Source organism: Epinephelus lanceolatus, chromosome 7, assembly GCF_041903045.1.
Source record: "Epinephelus lanceolatus isolate andai-2023 chromosome 7, ASM4190304v1, whole genome shotgun sequence".
Lineage (NCBI taxonomy): Eukaryota > Metazoa > Chordata > Actinopteri > Perciformes > Serranidae > Epinephelus > Epinephelus lanceolatus.
Window position 1 is genome coordinate 41,573,603 of NC_135740.1, and position 25,673 is coordinate 41,599,275.

Below are 25,673 nucleotides of genomic sequence, written 5' to 3' on the forward strand. Positions count from 1 at the left end.
GCATCTAGCTGTGAGGTTGCAGAACTGTGTGCCAAGCGTGTAGGAGAACTACAGAGGTCCACCCAAAAACACAAATGGCCCTATCAGTGTTTGAGCTGTCTATTCTCAGCTACCATGATGGACTCTGTAAGAGCGGACGTGTTCTGTATGTAGATATAAACGTCTCATTCTTAAGCCAAGTTGACAGTGTAAATGTTGTTTTAAAGAACGTCCCATGACAAGAGGTAACATTTTATTGACATTTTAAGGCATTAAAACAGAAAACAGAAACTCATTATTGCAGTCTTGGCCTTTACGAACAGTGCAGTGAGAGGAAACAAGTGCATGCGTTCACGTTTCGTTCACATGATTACATCTGAACACACAGGAGGTGAAGTCACACACGTCCTCCTGTTATCTAAATCTTTAACACATTACCTCTTTGGAAAATACAAAACATCGTATTATTGGTCTTTACTAGTGGAAGACGTTACAAAAAGACATTCAGTACAAAGTTAAACATGTCATCTGTCAGAATCGGGGTTCAATTTGCTCCCTTAATTGCACAAAACCCAAAACCGTCTAGAAAACTAAAACTGTTTTACGTCTGCAGTCCTGAAGATGGAAGCTTTTTTTATTTTAAACACAATTTAAAGTGGTTAGTAAGTGGTTAAAAGCTGTTTTTTGGGGGTATCACAACACTGTGACAGACACTTCAGTTAACACAGTGATATCCTGTTTGGTTTATCCGCTCAGACACATTTGTTCAACAGGAAACAGTCTGGTTTCACTTTACTCAGGTCTGAAATCCATACATTTAGTTTTATAAATAACCTGCAGAAAACTCGTTCGTTGAGTTATTCTGAGCAGCTCTGTGCTGAGTCTGACGGCAGAAAATGTTTAGGAAGAGTCCGCAGTTTGTCTCTGCACAGCGGCAGAAAATAGACGAGAACACTGAGTTGCAACAAAACAGAAGTCTGTGTGATGAGGAAACATCAGGGATGAACCCTCAGTGACAGTTTGTGAGAATATACAGGTACAAATTTTTCCTGTAACAGAAACTGTGCCTTGTTCCAGAGCAGGCTCAGTCATGAGCTGCATCTTGTTTTGGGTTTGTCTTTGCTTTCTCATTCAGAGCGAGACTTAGTTAAAAATGATCTCGTCCAGCTGATGAAGGAATCATGTCTCCCAGGAAGTAGATCACTGCCACTTGTTATAGCCCTGTCCTAAAGTAAATTATTTTGGTGTATGATTTATGCTCCTTTTCTGGCTTCTACATTCAACAGCTACAGATATTAAAACAAAATTATTCAGTTAACTGAGTGTAGCTGCTAGAAAGGAAAGAAATGACTTCATGTAAACAGAATATTCTGTTTTGATATTCCGAGTTAGACCTTTCTGCGAATTCAACATGTTACGATTAAGAAACACCAGATATGTCAGTATTATTCAGGTTTTAGGAGCACGATTAGACATGTGTGCGGCACATATGTTTCAGTTAAAGTTTTTACACGCCGCCTCTTTGCTGGGCCGTGGTAGAGATGCATACCTAAAAGAAAATGCCACATTTAAGCTCACAAGGAAAAACACACCGACTTTTAAACATCACGAAGACTTGGATATTGACAGATTTTTGGATGTGCTGAAATATGGCATCACCGACCTTTTCAAGAAGGTGGCTGCAGGAATGACAGAGTGAGACTGTGTTCACATGGTCCAACATGTCCGCCACCACAGAAACATTTCCATTACATATCTTTGACATGATATATGGCTTGTTGGATCAGTGGCTCCCAACTGGTGGGTTGTGGTCCATTCTGGATGGACCGCAAGTGACTCGGGAATGGGTTAAGTTTGTGAAAAACACACTTTATTTTGAAGTCCAGTGACTTCATGGCACTGTACTTTTATTCTGGAGTGCTGTTTCCTTGTCACCTAGTGAGTGACTAACAGACAGCTACTAACTAACGCAAGACTGAGGAGAAATCTGGATCCTGTGGCTGGACCAGTTGGGAACCAGTGTGTTGCTGAATATCAGTGGGATATTCACTCAAATTAGCCATGTAAACAGCTACGTAGGAATGTTGTCTTTTACAGAATAAGGGCAAAAAAACAGAATATTTTTTGTATGTTAGCACAGTCATTTTTGAAATCTTTATATCAGAAAAATATCACCTCCTCCACGAGGCTACAGGATGTTACACTTGGGGAAAATTGGGAGACGTGGAATGTGTATTTCCCTGAAACACACTGCTTTTGTTTGCCTTCTTATTATCTTTTAAAAAACACCCCATGTTCTACGCTGTTAACTGATCCCATGTAAAGGTGTTGATGTTTTAGCTCATCTCAACACCCAGTGAGAATCCAAAAATCAGTTAAATACACATGATCAGTGGATTTCTTTGACTAAGTGGCTATAAAACAATCATTTAAACTTAATTTCCTTCCTACAAAGTACAAAATACTTTTTTGTGTAAAAGTATAAAATGTATTTTTTCATTTAAGTGACGGAATGATGAAGAATATCTGCTGAGTTTACTGCTGCAGATATGCTGTTTTAATGTTCAGAGGATTTAATCCACCTGTAAGTATCAACAGAATCTGTTTTTGTAACTCAGCGTACAAAGACAAGTTTGGCCCCAGTGTCGTACCAAAGAATCAACAAGAACATGTTGATTAAAAACAAAAAAAACTTTCACCTCTGAATCTGAGGCGACAAAACCAAAACCAAACTACTTTCCTTCTGTGTTTTGCACCCAACAAACTGCAGGAGGCATCACTCCCATAATTCCCTCTGTCTCTCCCTCGTCATGAGTCTCTCAGCAGGTTCACGTCTCCACACTCGGAGCGTGCTCCACATGGTTGGTCGTCCAGACGTCGCGCTGTTTGTTCCCGTAGGTGGCCTGTTCCTCGGCCTCCAGTCGTCTGTAGTGTGTGTGGAAGAAGATGAGGAAGCAGCAGGTGAAGAAACTGCACAGTCCCGCCATCACCAGCATCGGCACTGAGGGCGACAAACGCTCAGGTTAAAGAACAACTCCAGCTCACAGGAACTAAACAGAACAAGGTGTTTGAGAGTGAGGTTAGGGTCCAGGAGAACATGTGGTTCCTGCAGGACGACAGAGCAGCATATAAACAGAGGAACTCCTTTAGTGGGTATTGACAGGAACTGGCGAGGGGCTCTGCCGTCAGTCACCCACATCAGTCACTTCCTGGCCAGTGAATGAGCTTGGAGGCTGGATTTTAATTAAATGCACGAGCAGAATTCAAACTACTCCTCTGTGTGTGTGACACTGTTGATGCAGAAGTGTTTTTAAATAGTGAGGCTTTAGTGAAAATGCATGTGTTTGTACAGCACTGATCATATGACGACAGGTAAATGAGACTTAGATTGTTCTGCACAAGTTGTGTGAGACTTTTTAAAAGGATGTTTTGGGTTAGGGTTATTATGGTTATTAAAAAGGATAAATCTGGTATTTTTCAACCTGGGCCCTATTTCCCCATGTGTATGTGTGCGTATGATTCATAGGTACAACTCGTTTTAAAGTTGGTTCAGTATTGAGGGAGGCGGATGTAGCCGGGAGCCGCGAGGTAAATATGGGGTCAAATGCGTCCCGTATAAGTTTGTGCATTAAAAGTGCTTTTTTTCGCCACTGACCGATTCAGAACGCCAGTGCTATCTCTGTAAATAGCATACTAAGTGTTTCCCTTACCCTTCACTTCCTCTGGGCTGTGACGTCATCTCGTGAGAGCTTTGCTTGTTGCCGGAAGAAAACAGAGGAGACATGCTGAGCACCGCACAGAGTGGCGCTGGTTGTCCTGGAGTACAGCTGAGAGTTTTATTATGATGGCCGCCCGTACTTATTTGAGCCCGAGTATACAGACGAGGAGCTCCTACAAATTGAAGAGCAGACAAGATTAGAGGGAGAGGGCCAACGAGCAGACGAGGGTGAAGCAGCGGCTGCACGAATGCGAATCTCTGAGGACTGGTGGTGCTCCTGTGGTTGCTGTGACTCCATGCCCACAGAGGAAGAACGTCTGTGTTGCAACGAGTGGGACCTGTTGCCCAATATTCATGGTCTCGATGTGTCCTGGGATGATACAGAAACTACCAAACGCTGTGTAACTACGTTCGAGGATTTCCCCTCTCTGATCAACAGGGCAGTGCTGGATACCTTTTTTCATGTGCTCAAAATAAATTGGAGGACCAAATGGGACCAAATGGTCAACTATCCATCAAGTAAGTATAACTAATATGTCTTTATGCATGTAATACTGATACCTAGAATTGTTGTTTTCTTCCGGCAACAAGCAAAGCTCTCGCGAGATGACGTCACACAGCCCAGAGGAAGTGAAGGGTAAGGGAAACGTTTAGTATGCTATCTACAAAGATAGCACTGGCGATTTGAACCGTTCATTGGCGAAAAAAAGCACTTTTAATGCACAGACTTATACAGGACGCATTTGCCCCCATATCTACCTTGTGGCTCCCTCAATACTGAACCAACTTTAGAACGAGTAGTACCCATGAATCATACGCACACATACACATGGGGAAATAGGGCCCAGGTTGAAAAATACCGAAGTTATCCTTTAACCTTTTGAAACCTGAGCAAATTGGCTTTCTTTCTTTTAAAAACACTGAAACAAGGCAGTGAGCAACGAAAGAAGAAATTAATCAAAAACATTTGCAAGAAATTAGTAAAAAGAGAAAATAAAAACAAGAGGATTAGTAAAAAAAAATAAAACAAATAAAGAAAATGACCTGATAAGAGTGCTTAAAAAATATAAAATTCTGTTACATAAATTTAAAATGGAATTATAATAATAATCATAAACAAAGTTTTCCCTAGGTTTTTTTTTTTTTTTTTAATCATTTTCTAAACCTTCTTTTTTTCTTTGCAATTTGTGGGACACTTCTTACCAAGCTGCTCATCACCTTCTTTCCCATGTTTCTGAAATAAATCGCACCAATTTGCTCAGAGTTCAAAGGTTTAAATACTTGTGAAAGGCATCTGAACGCAGCACAAGAGGAGTGATGTTGATCCAGGTTTCAAAGGGTTAATTAAATACTGTCAGTGTTTCTACTTCACTACATCTTGTAGATTTTTTTAAACCACATTTATATACCTTTGCATTGAATGTGTAAGGATGAAAAAGAGGTTAAAAAATCAACCAAAAGCTTAGTGGCAACATCAGAGTTACAGTTACTGAGAGTCAAAAGACAGGCGACATTCAGATATGAAAAACTGCTCAACAATCAAATCACTACTAAGTAAATGTACACAAGTAGAGTTTCTGTTTTCTGCATTTAGAGGCACTAACTACAAAGTTTCACCTCAAAATATTTGGTATTTTACTGACTCAAAACTCTCTGGATACTAAACTGTACACGTACTGTACGCTCCGTACAACGCCTTTGTGACACGCTCACAGTGGTGTAGCGTCATGTGACCTACCCTTCCAGCTCAGGATGGCGTCCCCGCAGGTTGACAGAGGAGCTTCTGTGAGCCGGGTGGTTAAAAGCTGGAGGATGACGATGTAGAGAACAGACTGAACCTGTCTGAGAAGATTACAAACAAACAGTCGTCATTAATACGGAGTTCACATAAAGCACAAAGATGACGTCCAGAAACTGATCAGTGAGTTTCTGCAATATAATTTGAGACTAAATCTGAGGCTGAAACCTTTAACCCTGCGGTTAATGATTTCTTTGAGCAGTAGCAGAAATCTGTGGGAAACATCTGGGTGTGTTTAAACTCTTCATTAACTTTATCTTAATAACAATCCATTATCCTGTATACAGTGTGTTGTGCTCAGTCAGTAGTACCCTGATACGAAGATGAGTCCGGCTGATGTGGCCTCTCCCACAGGATACGAACACTCCACAGACAGCTCCATGGACACCGGGTAGATGGAGAACCCAAAGAAGCCAAACAAGGAGCAGACGGCGGCCACAGCAGCTTTCTGATTCGGTATCAGAGACACCTGAGAGGACGAGAGCAGCTCTGGTTAGCACAATGTCAACAGGGCAGAAAGAACATACATAAACGTTGCATTCATTTTTCCCGATATGTTTTGTTAAGAGCGGTGTCTCTGTGAACCTTTTCTAACTTTCACATAAATGTATAAATATACATCAGAGATACCACAGCATGACATCACCGCTTTGAATTTATAAAAAGCAACTCTTGAGTCTAACAAAAATTCATGTCTGCATTTTCAGGCTGAGTGTCGCTACACAATATATATCTTAGTATCTTCGAAGAAATGATCTACATGTTTTCAGCTGCAGGTCAAAGCCACATCTGAAATGTCAGAATCACTTTTATTAAAACAGACTGTGATCAAAATAAAATGCATCCCCTGTTTGAAAATAAACAGCTGCACAACATGTTAATGAAAAATTATATAAAATAAATATCAGGGCTGTACGTTAACTTTTTGCACACAGCACTGGAGATACAGAAGTTTAAAGGTTTACAGCACAGGACACTGAACTATAAAAGGTTTGGAACAATTAAAAATCTTTGTGGCGGAGTTAAAAATTTGTTTTCCATCTGTTGGTCTTTCAAATTAATCTAGTGCTGGAAAATGATTTAAATCTTTTTATTTATTTAGGCTGTTAATCTAATTTCTGCACAGAGCATCAACAGAGAGGCCGAGGGAGGGGGGGAAGGAAGGAGACGCTTTGTCCTTGTTATATACGTCTTGTATAAGAAACGTCTGTGTTGTTGCTGCATTTTTTTTTTTTTTAAACACATCCGTCACCTGCATCCAGGCACTGTCTCAGTGTCACAAGATAGACTTCAACTTACTGCATATGTGCTACTGCAGTATCTTTATTCATCTCACAGACTGATTTAGCATAGCAACATACAGACCGATGTCACACTGTAGACTAATGAACAGACAGATTAAACATAGGAGCAGCTCTCTGAGTGTTGATGGAGAACTTGTGAGTGTGAGAGGAGAGATGCACACTGGTATGCCTTATGTAACATAACTTGAAGCTAAATTGATATAAACGTGTTGCCTAAATCTATACCTTGCTTGAAAATAAATTAATGTATCGTACATAGTTGTTATATCGCTCGGCCCTAATTTAAATCTGTTGCTTTAAGTTTAAAGTAGGAGCTGTAAAATGTTCAGCCGTCCCATTAAATAAACAGGGTTATGAATTCACACAAATAGTAATTTTCTGCCAGCATTCCTTTCTTGCCTCATTTGCAGCAGCACTGTTGCTTTTTGCAGAAATATTTTTTTTATATTCTTCAAAGCCTGAAGTCTGCATGTGTAATTGGTCCATTTTGTGCCACAGTAGAGTCAAGACGAACCAAACTTCCCCTTTTATGTGAACCTGAACCTGAACCTGAAGAGGAAAGCCTGAGTTAACAGAGTGAGTTAAAAACCAACATGGTGGTGCCCGTTAAAACCTGCCATTGTTGAACCTGCCTCTTAGGCAGTTTTATTCCCCTGAATCCTGAGCTCTGTGTATGAAGACAATGACAACATATATCTCCCCTCACCACTGAACCTAGATGATGTGTTGGCACATTTAAATATCCACATAGATTCTTGATATAAGTTGATCAATAAATCCAGAGCTTGTGGAAGGTAAAAACAGAGAATGTTTTCTATGTTTCCGGTGTCCTCTGGATGACCTCTTATAGTGCTTTTATTTATAGTGGACTTTACTGAGCTGCTGCATTTGCATCAAAGTAAAATATAGTAACTGTCACAACACACTGATGAACAAAAGCCATTAGACTTTAAAGTGTTTGCACATCAAACACTGCGACTGTTCACATTCTGTTTGTTTGTTTGTACATCATCAACTCGTGACAGACGTGCAAAGTAAATACAGTGTAAACTTCTGCCAGTAAACGACAGCCTCCGAGCTGCATCTACACACACTGATCCACCTGAGAGTTTGCTTTGCCTCAGAGGTGTGTGTATTCTGAATGCTTATTTCTGTACATTTAGTTATCAGAGGTAAAGTTTTAAAGCCACATTATGAAGGTAATGTGACAGTTTAAGTTACTTTCAACGAAGAAACTTTGCAAATAAAACCTACTTACTATTTAAATGAATGAGTAAATTAACTGATAACAGACTGTCAGAGTCTTTTCTCCTCTTCACTCTCCTTTAAATTAACTAGAAATACAAACCAGGGTGTCTACAGGTATCAGACACTTGGATTTAATGCTTTTTAGTCATTTTTTTTTAGATATGTTCAACCAAAATTATGACTGATTTTTGGACAAATCGTCTTTTTCCTATTTAAAAATTACAAGTAGTATTTAAAGATTTGTAACATCAGAAATGTGGACTTTAAGGCACAAGAGCTTAAAATATTTTGGGAAAAATAAATTAAAAAGATGGATAAATTAAATTTGAGGTTCAACATTAACTTTTTCTCCCACTTGCCCGGTCGGGAAAGTCGATCAAAAATCTACTTGCCCTGAAGTCAGGTTTCACTTGCCCCTATACAAATTGTTTTATTTATTAGCGGTTATCAAATAACAACAGACTTACGTACATTTTTCACATCTAATCTCTGTTGCGAAGCCTTGCTCTCAAGCTTGCAGCAAACTACACAACACACAGTCAGGAGTTTAGCACACATCCTCTAACGCCATTAAACTTAACTCCTGTTTCCAGGATAAGTGAAATGCTCGCTTGCACCTCAGCTCATAAACTTTGTCTTTACCTATTTTCTTACGAGTGCCTGATCAGCACCAGGCTTGTGCAACTCTCAACTGAGATGAAAAGAAAGCAGGAGGGCTCATTCCTTAGCTATCAGCTTCTGTTTGTACCACCTGCCCAATCAGGTGGCCCAACGTGGCATTTTACTTTACTACAATTCTTATTATTGAACCCTGAAATCAGACAAAATGTTTGTGGCAATTAAAAACATCACAAATACAAATTTAAGGCTATTTAATGACTTTTAAGGCCTGATATTTATATAATTGAAAAGACTTTTTAAAGGACCTGCAGACCCCCTGCAAACAGGTGTGGAGTTAAAACGACTCCTGTCTTGTGTTCTCACCACTGAGAAGGCGATGCATGCCAGAGCAGTGAAGCTCATGTTGATCTTTGTGGCTTCGATGAAGTTCTTGGTCTTGTCGACGTAGAGGCCGAGAGCAGCGGCACCCACGATGCCAAACACGATGAAGAGAGCGCCACAAATGCCGGCAAAGTCCTGCAGCAATGAGATTTTATAGGTTTAGGTTTCTCCTCTTTCCTTTTGTTCCATCAGTTACTTAAAACATTTTTATAATGTCAATATTTGTGTCTTTATAAAAGCAAATAGTCAAATTATTTCTTCATCCATTATCGTTCCTCCCAGATTCCCCACTAATATAGCCTACTGACAAACAATTAATTCCTGTGTGGTGCTCTCAGACTGTAAACTATGCATTATCCTCCCGGTGTACTCACATTGGTGTATCCTTGCACACACAGGATTTGCTCCAGCAGCGTGGAGAAGCAGGTGAAGACAGCGATGCCCGAACCGAAGCACACCAGCAGGATGAGGTAGGCTTTGTTCTTTAGTAACTACAGACGAGACAGACACAAGGATTTGTAAGAGAAACCTCACAAGAAAATTAAGTCTCTGCAGCAACAGCATTCAACATGGAACCAAAATAACAGCATGTACAGAGAACATAAAGAGAGCTGAAAATAAACGAATGAAGTGATAAAACAGAATGAAGAAAATAACGTAGACTGTAGGGCTGCACCCTTATAGTTGAAGAAGAGTCTTAATCAACCAAGTTTTCATGGGTTTGTTGGTCAAACGCTAATAAATGTCATGCTAATAAATGTCATGCTAATAAATATGAGGAGAAACCACTTGTTGCTGCGCGATGACAGTAGGACTATGAGAAAACTATCTGACGAAGTTGACAAGAGATGGGAGCTCACTGCAAGTCATGAGACCAGCAAAAAAACTAAAAATCCAAGCTGCTGTGCTGGACCTATGTTTGTCTGTCATGAGCTCGTCATTCTTCGACTAAGAGAAACGAGACGAAGTGTACATGACGGTGTCAGATCTGGCTGAGAGTTTCTCTCTAGCGAAAGATGTTCAGAGAGGATCATGACAACAGTACAGTATTTAGCAACTGTTTTAGACGTTACTACGTTAGTGTTACAAGCTCATAAGATTCTGTGTTGAAACAAATGAATGAATTACTTTATTTCGAACCAAAATTAAAAAAAAATAAAAAAATAATACTAAAAACCAAACAAGACAAAGATAACAGTGTCCGAAAAGGAGTAGGCAGTAATAAAAATTAGGTCTCTACTACTTTCCATACATTTGTTGCTTTATCTCATATATTATTTCAACAAATTCCCAAATTTATTTACAACTAATATACAACTATCCTCACTGAGTGTTACAAAACAATGAAATCAATAGAATAATCCGTCTCTTTGCAGGTTGTCCTGACACACTCAGTATTACGGAAGAGTATTGAATTCACTTGACAAATAAAAAAAGCCCTGTTTTTCAGAGTAATTTATTTATTTTTCTGTTTTTCTGAGTAATTTTTTCTGTTTTTCTGAGTAATTTATTTATTTTTCTGTTTTTCGGAGTAATTTCCCCCCCTGTTTTTCGGGGTATATTTTCTGTTTTTTTTTTGTGGTAATTTTTTTTTTCTGAATGAGGAGACGAGATACTTCAAAATCTCGCGAGAAGCTCCCACCTGGTAACTGCAAGTGACTCGTGCCTACATAAATTCGACAAACTAATGATAACACCATCTATATGACTTAAAGACAAGAGTATCCCCCAGTGTCTCAAACCAAAAACAAAGTAAAACTGGATTAAACTAAACAAGCGGGTCATGTTTGCTTCCATTATATCGAGCTCTCAAGAAAGGAATGAAAGCGTCTGTTGTTCTATTGCTCTCTTAACTCAGAAAAAAATACTCAGAAAAACAGAAAAAAAATACCCCGAAAAACAAAAATAAATACCACCAAAAAGAGAAACAAAATTAAAGCGAAAAACAGACAAAAAATTACCACGAAAAACAGAAAAATAAAAAACTTACTATGAAAAACAGAAAAAAAATACTCAATAAAAAACTGATTTTTTTTTTATTTGTCAAGTGAATGCAATACGCTTCCGTAGTCCTGACACACTCAGAATAACCACCACTTTTGCTCTTAACATGGTTGTAAACAGGTGGCTCGCTTTGTGCGTGCACGTTCAAAATTTGGTTTTGTATTTCTCTGTGATGTCGCAGTGTTACCAATTTTACTTATAACATTCTCTCTCAGCAGCGTAACTTCAACCATTTTCCAGTTCCCCAAAAAAATATATTACAATAATTAAATTTATATCATAAATGTTTTTAGGTTCTTTGTTGTTGTTTTGCACAATTTAAAACACAAAAAAAGCAAAGAAAAATGAATAATGAACTACAGTGCAGAAAGAAGCAAACAACCCAGAGGGCTCATTCAAAGCCTCCACCTAAAAACATTTTCACAAAGTTATTAAGAACTCAAAAGTACAGAAAGACAAAGAACAATACATTAAACTATACAAGTGATAACAAACTACAGATGGCAAAATACGTTTGATTGCAACGACAAAAAAACAGCAATAATAGCATCAATTTAAGAGCAGAAAATGAGAGTATGTGATGTGTAAGTCGATGTTAGTGTAATTAGTCGTGCGTGCGTGCGTGCAACGACCAGTATCAAAGCACACGAGAAGCCCTTTTACCACCGTCATCAACTCAAGGTAACTCAGCTGCAACTTGCTGGAAAAGTGTGTGCATGCTCAGTCGGTTTTCCCCGGACCAAAAAATATTAAATATGACGGTTGCGACAATGATGAAGATTCCTGTGATTCATCAAAGCTAAAGTTGGTCTATAAAAACTGATGTATGTTTCCAGACAGTTTGGGCACCGCTCCCCTTCGCTTTGTTTAATTAAACCCTGATCATCTGACCACTCCCGCCCTGTAGACCCTCTATTTGGCGATGTCGCCAATTAACTTGGTGAGTACAGTGTTATAAAATGTGCCTGACGCAGATTAAAGTGTGACTCTGAGTTGGTGGTTTCATCTGTATGCTTGTCTTTTCAGCCTCCTGTGTCCTCACCAGTTTGATCCCCTGTATGAACGGCTCGGAGCTGGAGGACTCGGCGCTGGCTGACGGCGGCGTGGGGGGTGAGCTGCTCCGTATCCCCACTGTTGCTAGGAAACAGATGAAGCATGCTGGGATCGCATAGGCAAGCAGCTAGAGGAGGGATGAAACACACATAATGCGATGATAAATGGGTGTTAGCACCTGAAATCAAAGGCCATTTATCATCATTAGCAGGTGAGGTGCCACAGAGCCACACAGTTCAGCTATTGCAGTTTTCTGTATTAGCAGCTGCAATCCCACAATGCCCCTGGGGGAGCCCTCTGATTCTAGGCCAACTGGTGTCTTGTTTAAGATAATTTTGACAGTGTTGCCATTACTGGATAGTTCACAGCAGCCAGGGACAGAAAACATTGGAGAGAGGGGGGTTAAACACCACAAAAGGCCTTCAGTAAGTTTTGACTGTTATGTGCCATAAACCACTCACCATCCAGGACGCCTTGTTTAATAATGAGGTCATCTGTATCTAAAAATGTGCTGCATTTGCTCAGCTTTTTGTTTTGCACTCAGAACTTTTTGCATTGATTCTTTGTCAGTATCAGGGCAGGAAAACATGGTGCCAACCTCAGACTTAATACAGCTCCGTCTACATGTGCACAGATTTTTGAAAACTGATATTTTCCTCTACGTCAGGCACACACACAATTTATGTACTAAAATGGAGATTTTTGAAAACAGCTTCTCGGGTGCAGCTTTTTCACAACTGTGGCTACTTTGTATACGTGTGGACATGTAAAGCAGAGTGTTTGGGAAACAATGACGTCATCTCCTCAGTTTAAAAAAACTCATTCTTGCTTTGTTTAATAAGCATGCACAAGAAACAACAGTAATGTAAGACTACCCGTTCATTTACATTTTGTCAGCAATGCCAAGTCTAATGACTACTTGTGTAATTTTCAAACCGGGCACAAATAAAACAATGTGCGCGAGTGAATTACATGTAAAGTCAATGTAAAGACGCAAGTAGATGCAAATTCCTGCTGGGTGGCACAACGGACGCGAAACACATGATTAAGTGGCATGAATTAAGCAAGCTGTGCAATTTTGTGTCATACAATTATTGGCGAAGATTTAAAAGTCTGAACTTTAGCGACCAATTCACACTGCGATAGCCGATCGGCATGAAAGATGATTGATAGTCTATTAAAAGTGTCATGAGATAACATCTGTAGTGACATGGCGCTCTATATAAGGTTGACTTGACCAGTGAAGTCGCCCCCTGCTGGCCATTAGAAAGAATGCAGGCACTTCCACACGTCTTAACTATTCAGACCTGAAAGCTGAGTACAGTTCTTTTATTCAGTCTGTGGTTTACCAGCACTTGTTTGCTGAAAACAAAAAGCAAAGTCCTGCCATGAATGACACTACACCATGCTGTAAATGTCATGGCATCACAACACCGAGCCTGAAACCTGACCAGACTCCTCATCAGTGGATTTGAAGTCTGTTAGTTCAGCTCACCAGGTTGGGGATTTGTGCAGATGTTTTAACCACCATGGGAGAGATGATGTTAGCCAGCAGGATGCCCAGGGGGTTGGCTGAGGAGGGAAAAGAGAAGCATGACTGAGGGTTATTCTGGTTTTTGTCATGTGTTAAGAATCAATGCAGACGTATTGCACTTTCTGTTCCCTGTTCCAGTCGTCCCAGTTTTTATCTTCACACACTGGCTTTGACTTCGAATAAAAAACTGTATCTTCAAGAAACAACTAATACTACTTTTATCTATCAATATAAAAAACACAGTTAAAATAAACTGTTTCACAGTGGTTATTTATCCCAGGACACATCCTTCATTTTTCTGCTGACATGCAGAAATGCAGGTGCTTCCCCGCACATTACAGCACGTGCTGAAAATGAATCACTTCCTACTTAGTTACACAGAGCACAAACCAAAGCCAACATGGTGGCTCCATTACAATACATAACACAAGCTAATGTTATTAGCACAAGCCTCCCACCCTGTTTCTCTCTTTTTATATTACGTAGATTGCCATGCTATGTTTGCATTGGTAACTCCTGACAAACAGTAAGTCACTCACACATAGAGGCGATCATGTTAGCTGTGGCGCGCTGGTGGTCAGGGAACCAGAGAGCTGCCAGCTTGGTGGGGGTGAAGATGATGAAGGGCTGAGCGAAGGCACCAAGGGTCTGACCCATCATCGCAAAATGGTACTTGATTTCATAGCCCCCCCCCGCTGGTGTCCCGAAGAAGCGCAGCAGGGCTCCGAACATGTTCAGCCAGGCTCCTAAAATCAGCTGCAGAGTGAGGAGGGCACAAGGTCATCATGTTGAAACAGAGTCAAGAAGTCATCTACAATCTATCCCTCCATTTTTGGTACTAAGAGCTCACTCTAATGTTTCTGCACCGTGCCTCTCAGAGACTGACCGTCAATCAAAAGCGTTCTTTCTCCTTAGACTTTCTTTTGATGAGGTTTAAGTTTCTTGAGACGGTGCTCTTGTCTTGGATGAGGATCAGTAATGTTTGACTCTATTTACAGCATTTCCTTCATAAAACCTCTCGTTCAGCTTTCATTTCTAGTTTTGTTTCTATTTCAGTCTGTTTTCTCTCTGCAACCTTCTGAGGCCTTTCAGCAGACACTGATAACCATTAAATATCTTTTGCTCCTGGACCTGGAGTGTTTCTTTCCTCCACACTTCTGAAATCATTCATCACTTGGTTGCAGCTTTGTGTTGTCGTCATAAACAAACCCCAGCCCAGACCCTGATGTTTGAATTGGAGATCTCAAAGTAAAAAACAAAACAGTAAGGAACTGTTTCCTGTAACACGCAGGTCCATTATCAACCACAACAGTTGTATCCTACAATACAAATAACACAGGAACCCCAGGTGATGTGCGTACCGTGGAGCGTAGCCCGACGGAGTCCAGCATCCACGTGGTCCCAAGGCTGAAGGGTATGGCCACCACCATGTAGACCAGTGACAACCAGTTGATTTTCTCCAGACTGACCTTCAGAAACTGGGCAGACTGGTCTGCTACTGGTGCAAAGGTCAGCCATATCTAGGAAGACACATGGAGATATATTAGAAAATAAGGTCTGTGTCTCTTAAAAACAAGTGTTAGGCTATTGTTACAATACGATTGCTGAAACTAATTTGTGAAAATATGAAACACTGCTGTGTTAACCCTCAGTCCTGTGTGAAAATATTCAAGATTGTAACTGTAACTTGATGACTGGATCAGTTCAGCATATGCACAGTATGATTTAAGCCCGTTTTAGAAATGTTGCTAATTTCTGCCATAAGCAAATTTTCCCAAGCAAACACATTTGTTTTGTGCATGTAAACACCACCAACATAAATCTTACAAACGGGGTCAAAAACACTGAAATGGGACCAGTGCCTATACATTAACTCAGTATTTAAAAAGGTCAAAGCATTCTTATACACTATTCTGCTTGTAAATCAGCAACAAAAGATTATTTAAGGTAGGATGAAGGCTGCAGGGCTGATACACAGGATGACTGAATTATTCTGACCTGTAAACTGAACACTGAGACCACAAAGGCAGCACCAGTCCAGTTCTCTGCTCTGTGGACAATGAAGAAAACCTAATGTATGCGGCCCAGTTAACATAAGCTGGTCAGCTGATCTGGGCGCACAATGCCAGTCCTGTCTCCTGCAGGGTGACACGCTTGGAATTTTACATTTTCACACATTCCTCCTTTTCTTATTCTTCAGACCTGTTTATTGTTTGCAGAGGGAAGGGCTGACCGTCAAGAAGATCAGGTTTTCGGATTATTTAGTGATGCTTCCCACACCTCTGGTCTGCTTTAACAAAAGTTGAATGCATCTTGGCTCACAGCTTCACCATAGAGTTTCATTAGGAAACCATCATGTATCTAGTTTAATAATACAAACCATTTATCATCCAAGGAGATACACTCTAGTTGCTTCAATTCAAATAGACAAAACATATCTAATATGTATTTTGCCATGACATTTCCAGGGGGTTTGGGTTATCACTGACTTTGTTTAATGAGCTATATGGTTATTTTTTAGAGTTAATGATACTGTTCCAGAGGAGAAAAGTAATTACAATGGAAGGTGGGGCTGGATATTGTCAATACATGTGTAAACACAATACTCAGGTTTCAGTACTGAACACACTAAAACACTTTGTCTTCTGATTTTTCAATACCTCACATCAAGGACGATATAATATTTCACGACAGTTTTTTCCCTATTCATCCAGGCATGTCCACAGTCCAGAAAAAAGTTCAAAATAAAGTCCAAAATAAAAATGAAGCCAAACCTCTCAAACACATCAGTGTCTCGACAGAAAGCAATCATACAATAACTTTAGCTGAATAAAATACTGTCTAAAACTATTTACTACTCTGTACTTAAAGGCCCTGTCACACCAAGCCAACAGTCAGCCGTCGATTAATGTTGGGCTGTCAGTAAGCGCCTGTTGCCCTAGTTGGTGTGGTGTGTCTGGCGCTGTTGCCCCTCGTCAGCTCCCGTTGACTTTTTTTTTTGGCTGATTAAGCATTTTGAATTCGCATCTGTGAAATCGGAGCCTGATGGTGAATAAATTCACTCTGATTGGCGGTTCAGCTCAGTGTACGAGAAAAAAAAAAAAAAGAGTGAGGAAAGTAAACAAAAAGCTAAAGTCAAGAGGGAGTGAGACCCAAACATCTGGGGGATCCCCGGCCGGATGAGATATACAGTATAATCCCTCCAGCATGTTCTGGGTCTGCCCCAGGGCCTCCTACTAGTGGGATGCGCCCGGAACACCTCTAACAGGAGGCGCCCAGGAGGATTCTGATCAGATACCCAAACTGACCCCTTCGACGCGAAGGAGCAGCGGCTTTACTCCGAGCTCCCTCCAGATGTCTGAGCTCCTCACCGTATCTGAGCCCAGGCTGAGCCCAGACACCCCACAGAGGGTCATAGATGGACCAGTAAATCGAAAGCTTTGCCTTCTGGCTCACGTCCCTCTCTGCCACGGCGGTCCAATACAGCGCCCATATCACTTAGGGCTGGGCGATTTTATTTTCCTCGCGGATTAATCAGCATCTGTGACAGCAGAGCCTGACAGTGAATAAAATCCCTCCGATTGTCAGTTCAGCTCAGTGCATGAGAAGAGAAACGGAATTGAGGAAAGTAAACAAACAGCTCAAGTAAAGACAAAACAAACTTGTTACATAAGGTCAGATTATTTTTCCTTAGCCACTGAGCTCTTCAGGAGAAACTTTTCATGATGGTTTGTGTTATTGTTCACTGGTGCACAGTAAACATGCTCTGTTCTTTCAACATTGGATTGTGTTGTTGATGCGCTAACTGGCTAACTAGCGTCAAGACGGTCTTTTGGTTTCCCTTTTTCAATAATAATTACAGATGACCACTGTCACCTGGCTTGGAGCGTTATTTTCTCTCACACAGACACATAATGCATGTGCTGGTTGCCATTGGCTGTAGTCTTTGCGGTGTGTTGATGTGCCCCATTTTTTTCACTGAGACACGGTGACAAGAGACGACACAGCCACGGGCCTTCATCACTGCTACTTCTCTAAAATCGGTTTAGTGTGTCTAGGCCACAATTTGGTTGGTGCCTAAAATGTATTGGTGTTCGATACCAAATTCTGATGGGAAGTAGATTAAATGCAATTTCTTCACCTCAAGAGTGTTATTTTAATTTCTCTTAAATAAAAAAAATCTGGTGTTTCATGTTCTGCATACAGTTTTTTTTAAGTCGTTCTTTTGTTTAACATTAGCATATAATGTAAGTATGATATGGCTCTCGAAATTCATCCTGAATCAATCTGTAATCCAACAATCAATGACTCACCACAGGTCTTTGTAAATCCCACTCTGAACCCTCAGCAGGGCTGCTAATGTCAGACTGATTGATGTCTAACTGGCTCATCAGCTGTTATTTGCCACATCATGAATGACTCTCAGCCAGCTGAGCATCTTTTGTGAGTGGGAACACCAGCCCCAAGGAAACAATAGCTTCCATAGAGAGGACGAGTCCCGCGGGAGCTGGAAATAGGTGAGGGAGGGCTCAGTTTGCATGACTTAGACGGGCACACTTGCCTCCAGGCACACTCTGCTTTTCAATGACAACGTCCCCGGGGAATTATATCAAGTTCCACCAGACAGAAGGAGGCACCAAATGTCATCTACCAGCACTGACAGCCACATCTGCTGTTTAACTCCTGAAACAGCTTTAAAAATTTCACATATCTCAAAGAAGGACAACAAGCTGTCAATTAAAAGGAAGTAATTAAAGTCACAGCTACTGTTTTCTTATGTGTAAAATGTGGTAACACAGGTTTGTGTAGAAAGAACAAAAGAGATCTTAAAGTAAAGACGTCCCATAGATTTAAATTCAGAATGATATGTTGTGTTTCTGTATGAATCGTATGTTGGGCTGGGGCTTAATGTCAGGTATGACTCAATTTTGTGATTATTAATGAGCCACTTACTCAAGTACTGTGATTCAGTACAATTTTTACAATTTGTACAAGTTTTTTTTTAAACAAAACAAAACCAAAAAAACATTTGCTGGTTTCATGCCTCTACACTTTGAGAATTTGATGCTTCTCTTTGTCGTACATGACAAACTACAAAGCTCCGGATTTTTGGACTGTTGTTGGGATAAAACATGCCATTTAAAGATGCCACCTTGGGCTGTGGGAGATTATACAGGGCCTGTTTCACTATTTCACTAATCTTTATTTATTTTATTGAAAAAAAAAAAAAAAAAAAAAATTAAAAGTACTTAAAAATAATTAATTCGCAGCCCTATTTTCTCCCCACTATTTTCTTCCCATTTGTTTGTTTTTTCGTTGTTGCCTTGGCAGAAATGGGCTTCAGTACAATAAAATTAAGTTAGCGTTGTCTTATGTTTTGGGTTATTTTCTACCATAAAACATTTTGGGGGCAAGCAAACATTACTGCACACTGACCAAAGACATCAACTTTTGTATCGGCCATAAAATCCCAGTTACTCGAACTTTCTGGAGAACATTATCTGCCTTTAACTAAACTTTGTTATTAGCTATCAGATTACCAACAACAGAGAACTCACCGTCACATTGGAGCAGTTTGTAACAGCGTATTTTTACACTGTGGTGCCAATTGTACGCTACAACAGTTGGTTGATTAAATCGATTGGTTGAATGTCAGAAAATTGACAACTCCAAATAATCTAAAGTCTTTTCATTTTATAGTCTTTTATTTATTTCTTTAAGCCAAAAAAAAAACAAACAAAAAAAACAAACATTTGCTAGTTTCATGCTTCTCAAATGTAAAAACTCGATGCTTCTTTGTCATACATGAAAATAAACCAAAAAGCTTTGGATTTTTTGGTAAACTATACCATTTAAAGATGTCACCCTGGGCTGAGGGAAATTATACAGGGCCTGTGTTTCGGATTTACTCGCGACCATGTTAACTGGCAATTTTCAGCCGAATGCATCTGTGGTTGTCGTAGTGACAACAGCTGTTTTCAACCAGAAGAGAACACGTAGCTGTCCTCCACAATGCCTCTTTGTTCAGTGTTTCATTACAGTGTCAAACCAGAACATACCTGAGTCGTCTGTTGAGTTTTGTTTGAGGAAACGCGTGACGTACGATTACCCACGCGTGTTTTGTACCTCATCTGAATTTTGTCAGTAATAAAACTTCGCAATAAATTTTTAGTCTTTGAAGTCTGTTTGAATCTACATGTGTTACATACAACATTCAGCCTTTTCTAGCTCAACACATGAATGTTTTGTTGGAGATTCGAACTCACTCCATGGTGGGAAAAGATGCAAGAAACCAACGCGTTATCCACTACACTAAGATCACCTCACGACTCTTGTGATAGCTGTTACGGCTGTGTATGTGTTCTTTGCTGCTGTCCCTTTTCCCTCCCTTGTAGATCTGCCCAGGTGTGCTGCATTACTTAACGAGGTGCAGCGCACCTGGCATGGAGGAGGTGCTTAGGAGCTCCTGTGCCAGCAGCAGAGGAGAGAGATTCTGGTGTGGGGACTGCTGGTCCTGCTGCAGTTTTGTTGTCTTGTTTTCAATCTAATAAATCCCATGGATTTGATTGGTTTTTAAAAAAAAACAAACAAACAAAAAAAAAAGGTGTTCATGTGATTATTTTGGGCCGCTTAAGGGTGGGTCGTAACAATCGCTTATGTATTTCCCTCTGTTTAGACACACAGCCAGTTCAGCCTCATACACAGGTAGTCAGATCAACTCTATGGTATCGTGTTGCCTATAGGTGACATACAAAGATTTTACACCCATTTGACTATAACTGTTGACCATCTCATACAAAATTCTTTTGACGTAATCAAAACATTTGTGTAACAGTTGATTATTTCACAAAGTGGGCAGAGGACTACCCTCTGAAGAGTAAGTCTGCAGAGGAGGCCACCAATTGTATTCTTGATTTTGTATACAAATTTGGTGCACCTCAGAGACTGCTTACAGACCAAGGGACAGAGTTCAAAAATCAGGTAGAACACTCAGAAATATTATGTCTTGGCAAGACATATTGTGAATGCTGAATTTTTTTTAATTTTATTTATTTTTTCTGCAAAATGAATTTAAAGGTGAATGCCAGACTCTGTCAGGCCCTTGGCATTCAGCGATGCTTTTGTGCACCATATCACCTGCAGACTAATGGGTTGGTGGAGAAACTGAATGGCACCACCCAGAGGTAAGTCACATGAGTTGGCAGGTATCATACACTGACAAATTAATGGTATAGACTTAAGTAGTGACATACCCTAACACTATTTTCAGGTCTCTCAACAAACTGGGGAGAAAACCCCCCAAAAATGGGATCAATACCTACAAGCAACTATGTTTGGTCAACTTACAACACAGTATAGTCCTTATCATTTAATGTTTGGCAGGGAAGCAAGATACTCATCTGAGGTGCCCACAGAGTATGAGGTAAGTGGCTGTTTGTCTTGGCGTCGAGGGGTTGGGGTCACGTTTGGTAAATAGCTCAAAATATAACACTTTGCATTTTTGTACTTAGGTGACAGAAGACAGAAGAGCACCTCATAGAAAACGAGGAGGTTTGTGAGGGACTTGTGCATCAAACTGCGATATACAAAAAAGTCACACAAAATGTAAAAAAAAAGTCAGGAAAAAAATCAGGAAGAGAAAGCTTGAAAAGGGATTGGAGGACAACTTCCAAGTTGGGGAGGTTGTGCTAAAAAAAAAAACATAAGGGCAGAACAACGCAAAGGAGGAAAGATGGAGAGTGATATGCTCGGACCCTTTACGATAACCACCATAAAAAAAAGGGAAAAATGGTCTCCCTACAAAGTGCAAAATCAAAAACAGTGGCCAATGTGGACCAGCTTGTCCACTTCAAAGAGCAAGAGGAGAGGATCCCAGCAAAGCTACAAAAAGTTAGCAACTCTCCTCTGGCTCACCCCCTGCCACAACCACCATCCAGCCCCTCCACGCCTCCGCATGCCATCAGCTCCCCTGGTCCCTTGCCAGCCACATTTCAAGGCACCAGTCAACCCATCCATAGTAATGGTATGTCATATTTTGTAATGTAAACTTAAGTTTAATCATGCTATATAGGCCTATTCTTTTAAATGATTGAGATGTTCTGAATTTCCAGCTGTCTAAGACATATGGACTTCACAAAAAGGGGAGGTCCTCTGGTCCAAAATGGGGCTGTGTAAATTATTTACTGCAGATTTGCAGAGCCTGGCACCTGAAAGAGAGTTGGAGAGCGAGGTAATTGTGGATTGTAAGCTGCTTCAGATTTTTCATGTTTGATATGCAAGCTAATTTGATTTTACATTTCTGTATTTTTTTTTCCCTTTTGTGTAGATCATAAATGCCTCCCTTCTCTGGGGAACAAAGAAGGTCCCAAATCAAAGAATACGTGTCATTGATTCATTCGAAATAACAGGAATATGGAATGGTGCATCAAGGGGAATGAGAACGGTTAGGCTAATAGTTACTTTCAAAGTTACTTGCAGCTCGATGTGACAGAATGGGACACGTTAATAGGGGCCGTCTGCAAGGACAGACATTAGACTCTCGTAGTAAGTGCACTTTAATCAATGCTATTCATGCAACTATATTTACAACTCTAAGAATCATTTACATTAAAGTATGCTGTCTGTAACAGGCCATGTAGCCAAAGGACAGACGGGCCCTATTTGTAGATCCTTTCGGAGCCACACAGAATCAGCTAAACATTGTAGGGATGCAACAAGGTAACTTCAGGATTTATTCTCATGTGTTTCATTTCTTAAAAATAGGACAAATGGTTGCTGATGTGCTTGTAACAACATTAACTAAATATTCTGAATTCTTTTCTTTAGGGATTTCATGTGAGAAAAAAAACATGGGCCTAAATGTATCTAGATGGTCCTGTGCAACAATTCCACATCCCCGTCAACAAGATTCCACATCCTGTGGAGTGCTGGTCTGCAAAGTAAGATTGTGTACCCTAGTAAGCATTTAATAATTCTTGCAAAAGCAACAATAACACTGCCCTGTATTTTAAGGTTGCAGAGCTGCTGCTTGAAGGCAGCAGCATTGAATTCAATGTAAACCAGGAGAGCATTAACGTCACGTGGATGGAAATGGCCAGGAGACTGATGGATGATTCTGGTAATTAATAGACAACCTCACAGACCTGTGCAGAATCTGTGAGGGGAAAAAAGAGACTGGAGACAGGGACACCTCAGAGGCACCTGTGGATCAATGGGTAGGAAGCCTTTAAAGTTATCTACATTGAGAGTTCATTAAAAGGAAGATCTAATTTATCTTCTGTCTTTCAGATTGAGTGCACAATGTGCTCTCGTTGTGTGTGTGGCAAAGCCAAATATAATTTTTTTTTTTTTTTTCCCTTTTCATGTCCAGCCTGTTCACCACCCACCTTGTCCCTGTCTCACCTTACACTGGAGTAGGGCTACCATCACTGCCCAGGTCAACTCCAGCTGGACATCAGCTCCCTCATCAAAACAGCATGATGGGCTGTACCCTGCCATCATATTCCAGTCGGGATTGCTATTCCAAGAGAATAAGATTTTGTTTGCCCATTATTTTTACATGAGTTGTGTGTGCGCAATTATTTTCTCTGCCACTTCTTTGTGTAAGTGGTATTCTCTTTTCCCCGTGAGGATGTCATATGTTTTACAGTGAAGATGTCAGAAGACACAAATTTGATTTTTGGACTGAACTGAATAAAATTAACTTGAGCTATGTTCTTGACTGACTTGTAAGCAGTGGAGGGACCTTAATTTGATGCAGTTTTGGTCTGCAATACTTAAACTAATTTTGAGGAATTTGCAAACCATGTATTTGTAGGGGGAACACTTTTGGTTACATTACACTGGAGCAACACAATACCAATGGTGGAAAATTAAGGTGGAAAAAACAACACACGCAAACTCGTTTTTGTTGAATACCACGACCATTTGCTTGCCACTTGCGCAAAAAATTGGCGTTCCTTATATTTTCGAGCTCGCTCGCGAAAGCAGCACGAGGTCTATTTTTCAGCGACTGCGCATCCACTGCACGTCAAGCCACGTAGCTCAGATCGCACCAGACCGGAAACGGAACGCACACAGCATCCGGTAAATTCCAAAATACAACACATTGCACGGACTACGGATTGTAAACTCAGTTTTTTAAAAATCACGTCACATCCTGTCACACAAGTTGTCAGTCAGTGCAAGGGTTCGAGGAAAGATGGACGAGGAGAAACTCATGGTTGAAGTGGAAAACCATAATATTTTGTATGACACCACACATCCTTTCTACAAGGATACAAACCGAAAGGAGATGTGGTGTGAAATTGCAGGAGTTCTGGGAGTGAGTGGTGCTTTTTATCGCATGATATTGCAATTCCCACGTGAGCTTGTGGCCCTGCTATTTGGTGCGGGCGCTGTCGGTCGCTCCAGATCCGCGGCACTGCAGACGGAGTATGTGGAAATTGTGGGTAACACACATAGATTCAGACAGACTCCAAAGACGAAAAATGTTATTGCAAAGTTTTATTACTGATTAAAAGTCAAAGGAAAAGCAACTTGCACCCTTCCTGTTGTCAACAAATCCCATCACAACAGATGAGGTACAAAATGAGTGGGTAATGTACATCATGCGTTTCCTCAAACAAAACTCCACAGGTGACTCAGGTATGTTCTGTTTTGACACTGTAATGAAACATTCAACAAAGAGGCGAGGACAGCTAAGTGTTCTCTTCCTGGTTGAAAACAGCTGTTGTCACTACAACAACCACAGACGCACATGGTCGCGAGTAAATCCGAAACACCTGTTATTTTATTTTCTACCATTTAATTGACAAAACGATTAATCAAGAAAAAATGGGCAGATGAATCATAATGAATGTAATCTTTAATTGCACTCCCACTTTTACCATCACTGTTTGCGTTGATGTTGTCTTGGCAGCAATGGGCTTCCGTACCATAGATTTAGAGTTTTGACGTTATGTTCTTTTGGGAGGGTCTTTTTTCAATCATAAAACATTTTTGAGGACAAGCAAACGTTACTGCACACTGACCCAAATATCAACCTTTGTATCGGGCATGAAAACCCTGTTACAGGAACTTTCTGGAGCCCACAGTCTGCCTTTAACTTTACTGTTTACTGTTATGAGCTGTCAGGTAACTGTACACACACACACACACACACACACACACACACACACACACACACACACACACACAGGACTCACCGTGGCGTTGGAGCAGTTCAACAGACACAGCACCAACAGGACAAACCACCTCCTCTTGTACAATTTAAAGGACAGAAGTTTCCTCAGCTCAGTGTTTGGTGTCCTGGGAACATCAGAGGGAACATCAGACGGAACATCAGAGGGAACATCAGAGGGAACATCAGAGGAAACAGTCTGAACCTCGGTGGACGCTTCGTTATCATACTCCATTATAGTCCTCACGGTGTTGACAAGTTTACCGGCTAAGCTAATGACAGCGGCTAGCAGCGTTAGCTAACACTGTACACATAGACGAGGCATTGTAAAGTTTATGTTGGCGGTTATTAAGTCGGTAAAAACATTGAAAAAAAAGTTTTAAATCCTTTAGAACAGAAGCTGTTATTCCATTGTTGTCCTGTGATGGATTGTTAGGTCATTAAATCTCATTAATGGACGCCGGGAAAGCAGTTTGACGGCTGGAGAAGTCGAAGACAAACACCGCTTACGATTCATCAGCGCCGCCGGGAGTGTAACTGTAACAAAGATCCTCTAACACACAGGAGGAACCACTCTGTCACCAAAACAACGACCCGGAACACAAATGTTTCTCTGTAGCTGTAACAGTCCAGCCCTTGAATATTGATTATGGATATTATATTACACACAGCTGCAAAAATGTAAAAAATGATTAAGTCAGAGTGTGTGGGGCTTGGTGCAAAGAAAGTCAAGATACAGGAGCTCAGGTGTTAAGTAAAGTAGAAATACCACAGTGTAAAAATACTGTTAAAGTCCTGCATTCTAGGCCTACAAAAATATTATTTTACACAGTCTATGCTTTTCCTCTATA

General features: G+C 40.5%; 1 protein-coding gene across 1 annotated transcript; it reads right to left on the reverse strand.

Annotated features, from left to right (window-relative positions):
* Window positions 1-2,655: 2,655 nt before the first annotated feature.
* Window positions 2,656-25,206, reverse strand: slc49a3 (solute carrier family 49 member 3). The gene is made up of 10 exons (XM_033633733.2): window positions 24,848-25,206; window positions 15,002-15,160; window positions 14,180-14,396; window positions 13,602-13,678; window positions 12,096-12,233; window positions 9,424-9,540; window positions 9,032-9,184; window positions 5,807-5,964; window positions 5,436-5,539; window positions 2,656-2,980 (listed from the first exon to the last, which is right to left on the reverse strand). The coding sequence occupies exons 1-10, from the start codon at window positions 25,055-25,057 to the stop codon at window positions 2,808-2,810; spliced, it is 1,506 nt and encodes a 501-aa protein (XP_033489624.2). The 5' UTR covers window positions 25,058-25,206; the 3' UTR covers window positions 2,656-2,807.
* Between the last annotated feature and the right edge of the window lie 467 nt (window positions 25,207-25,673).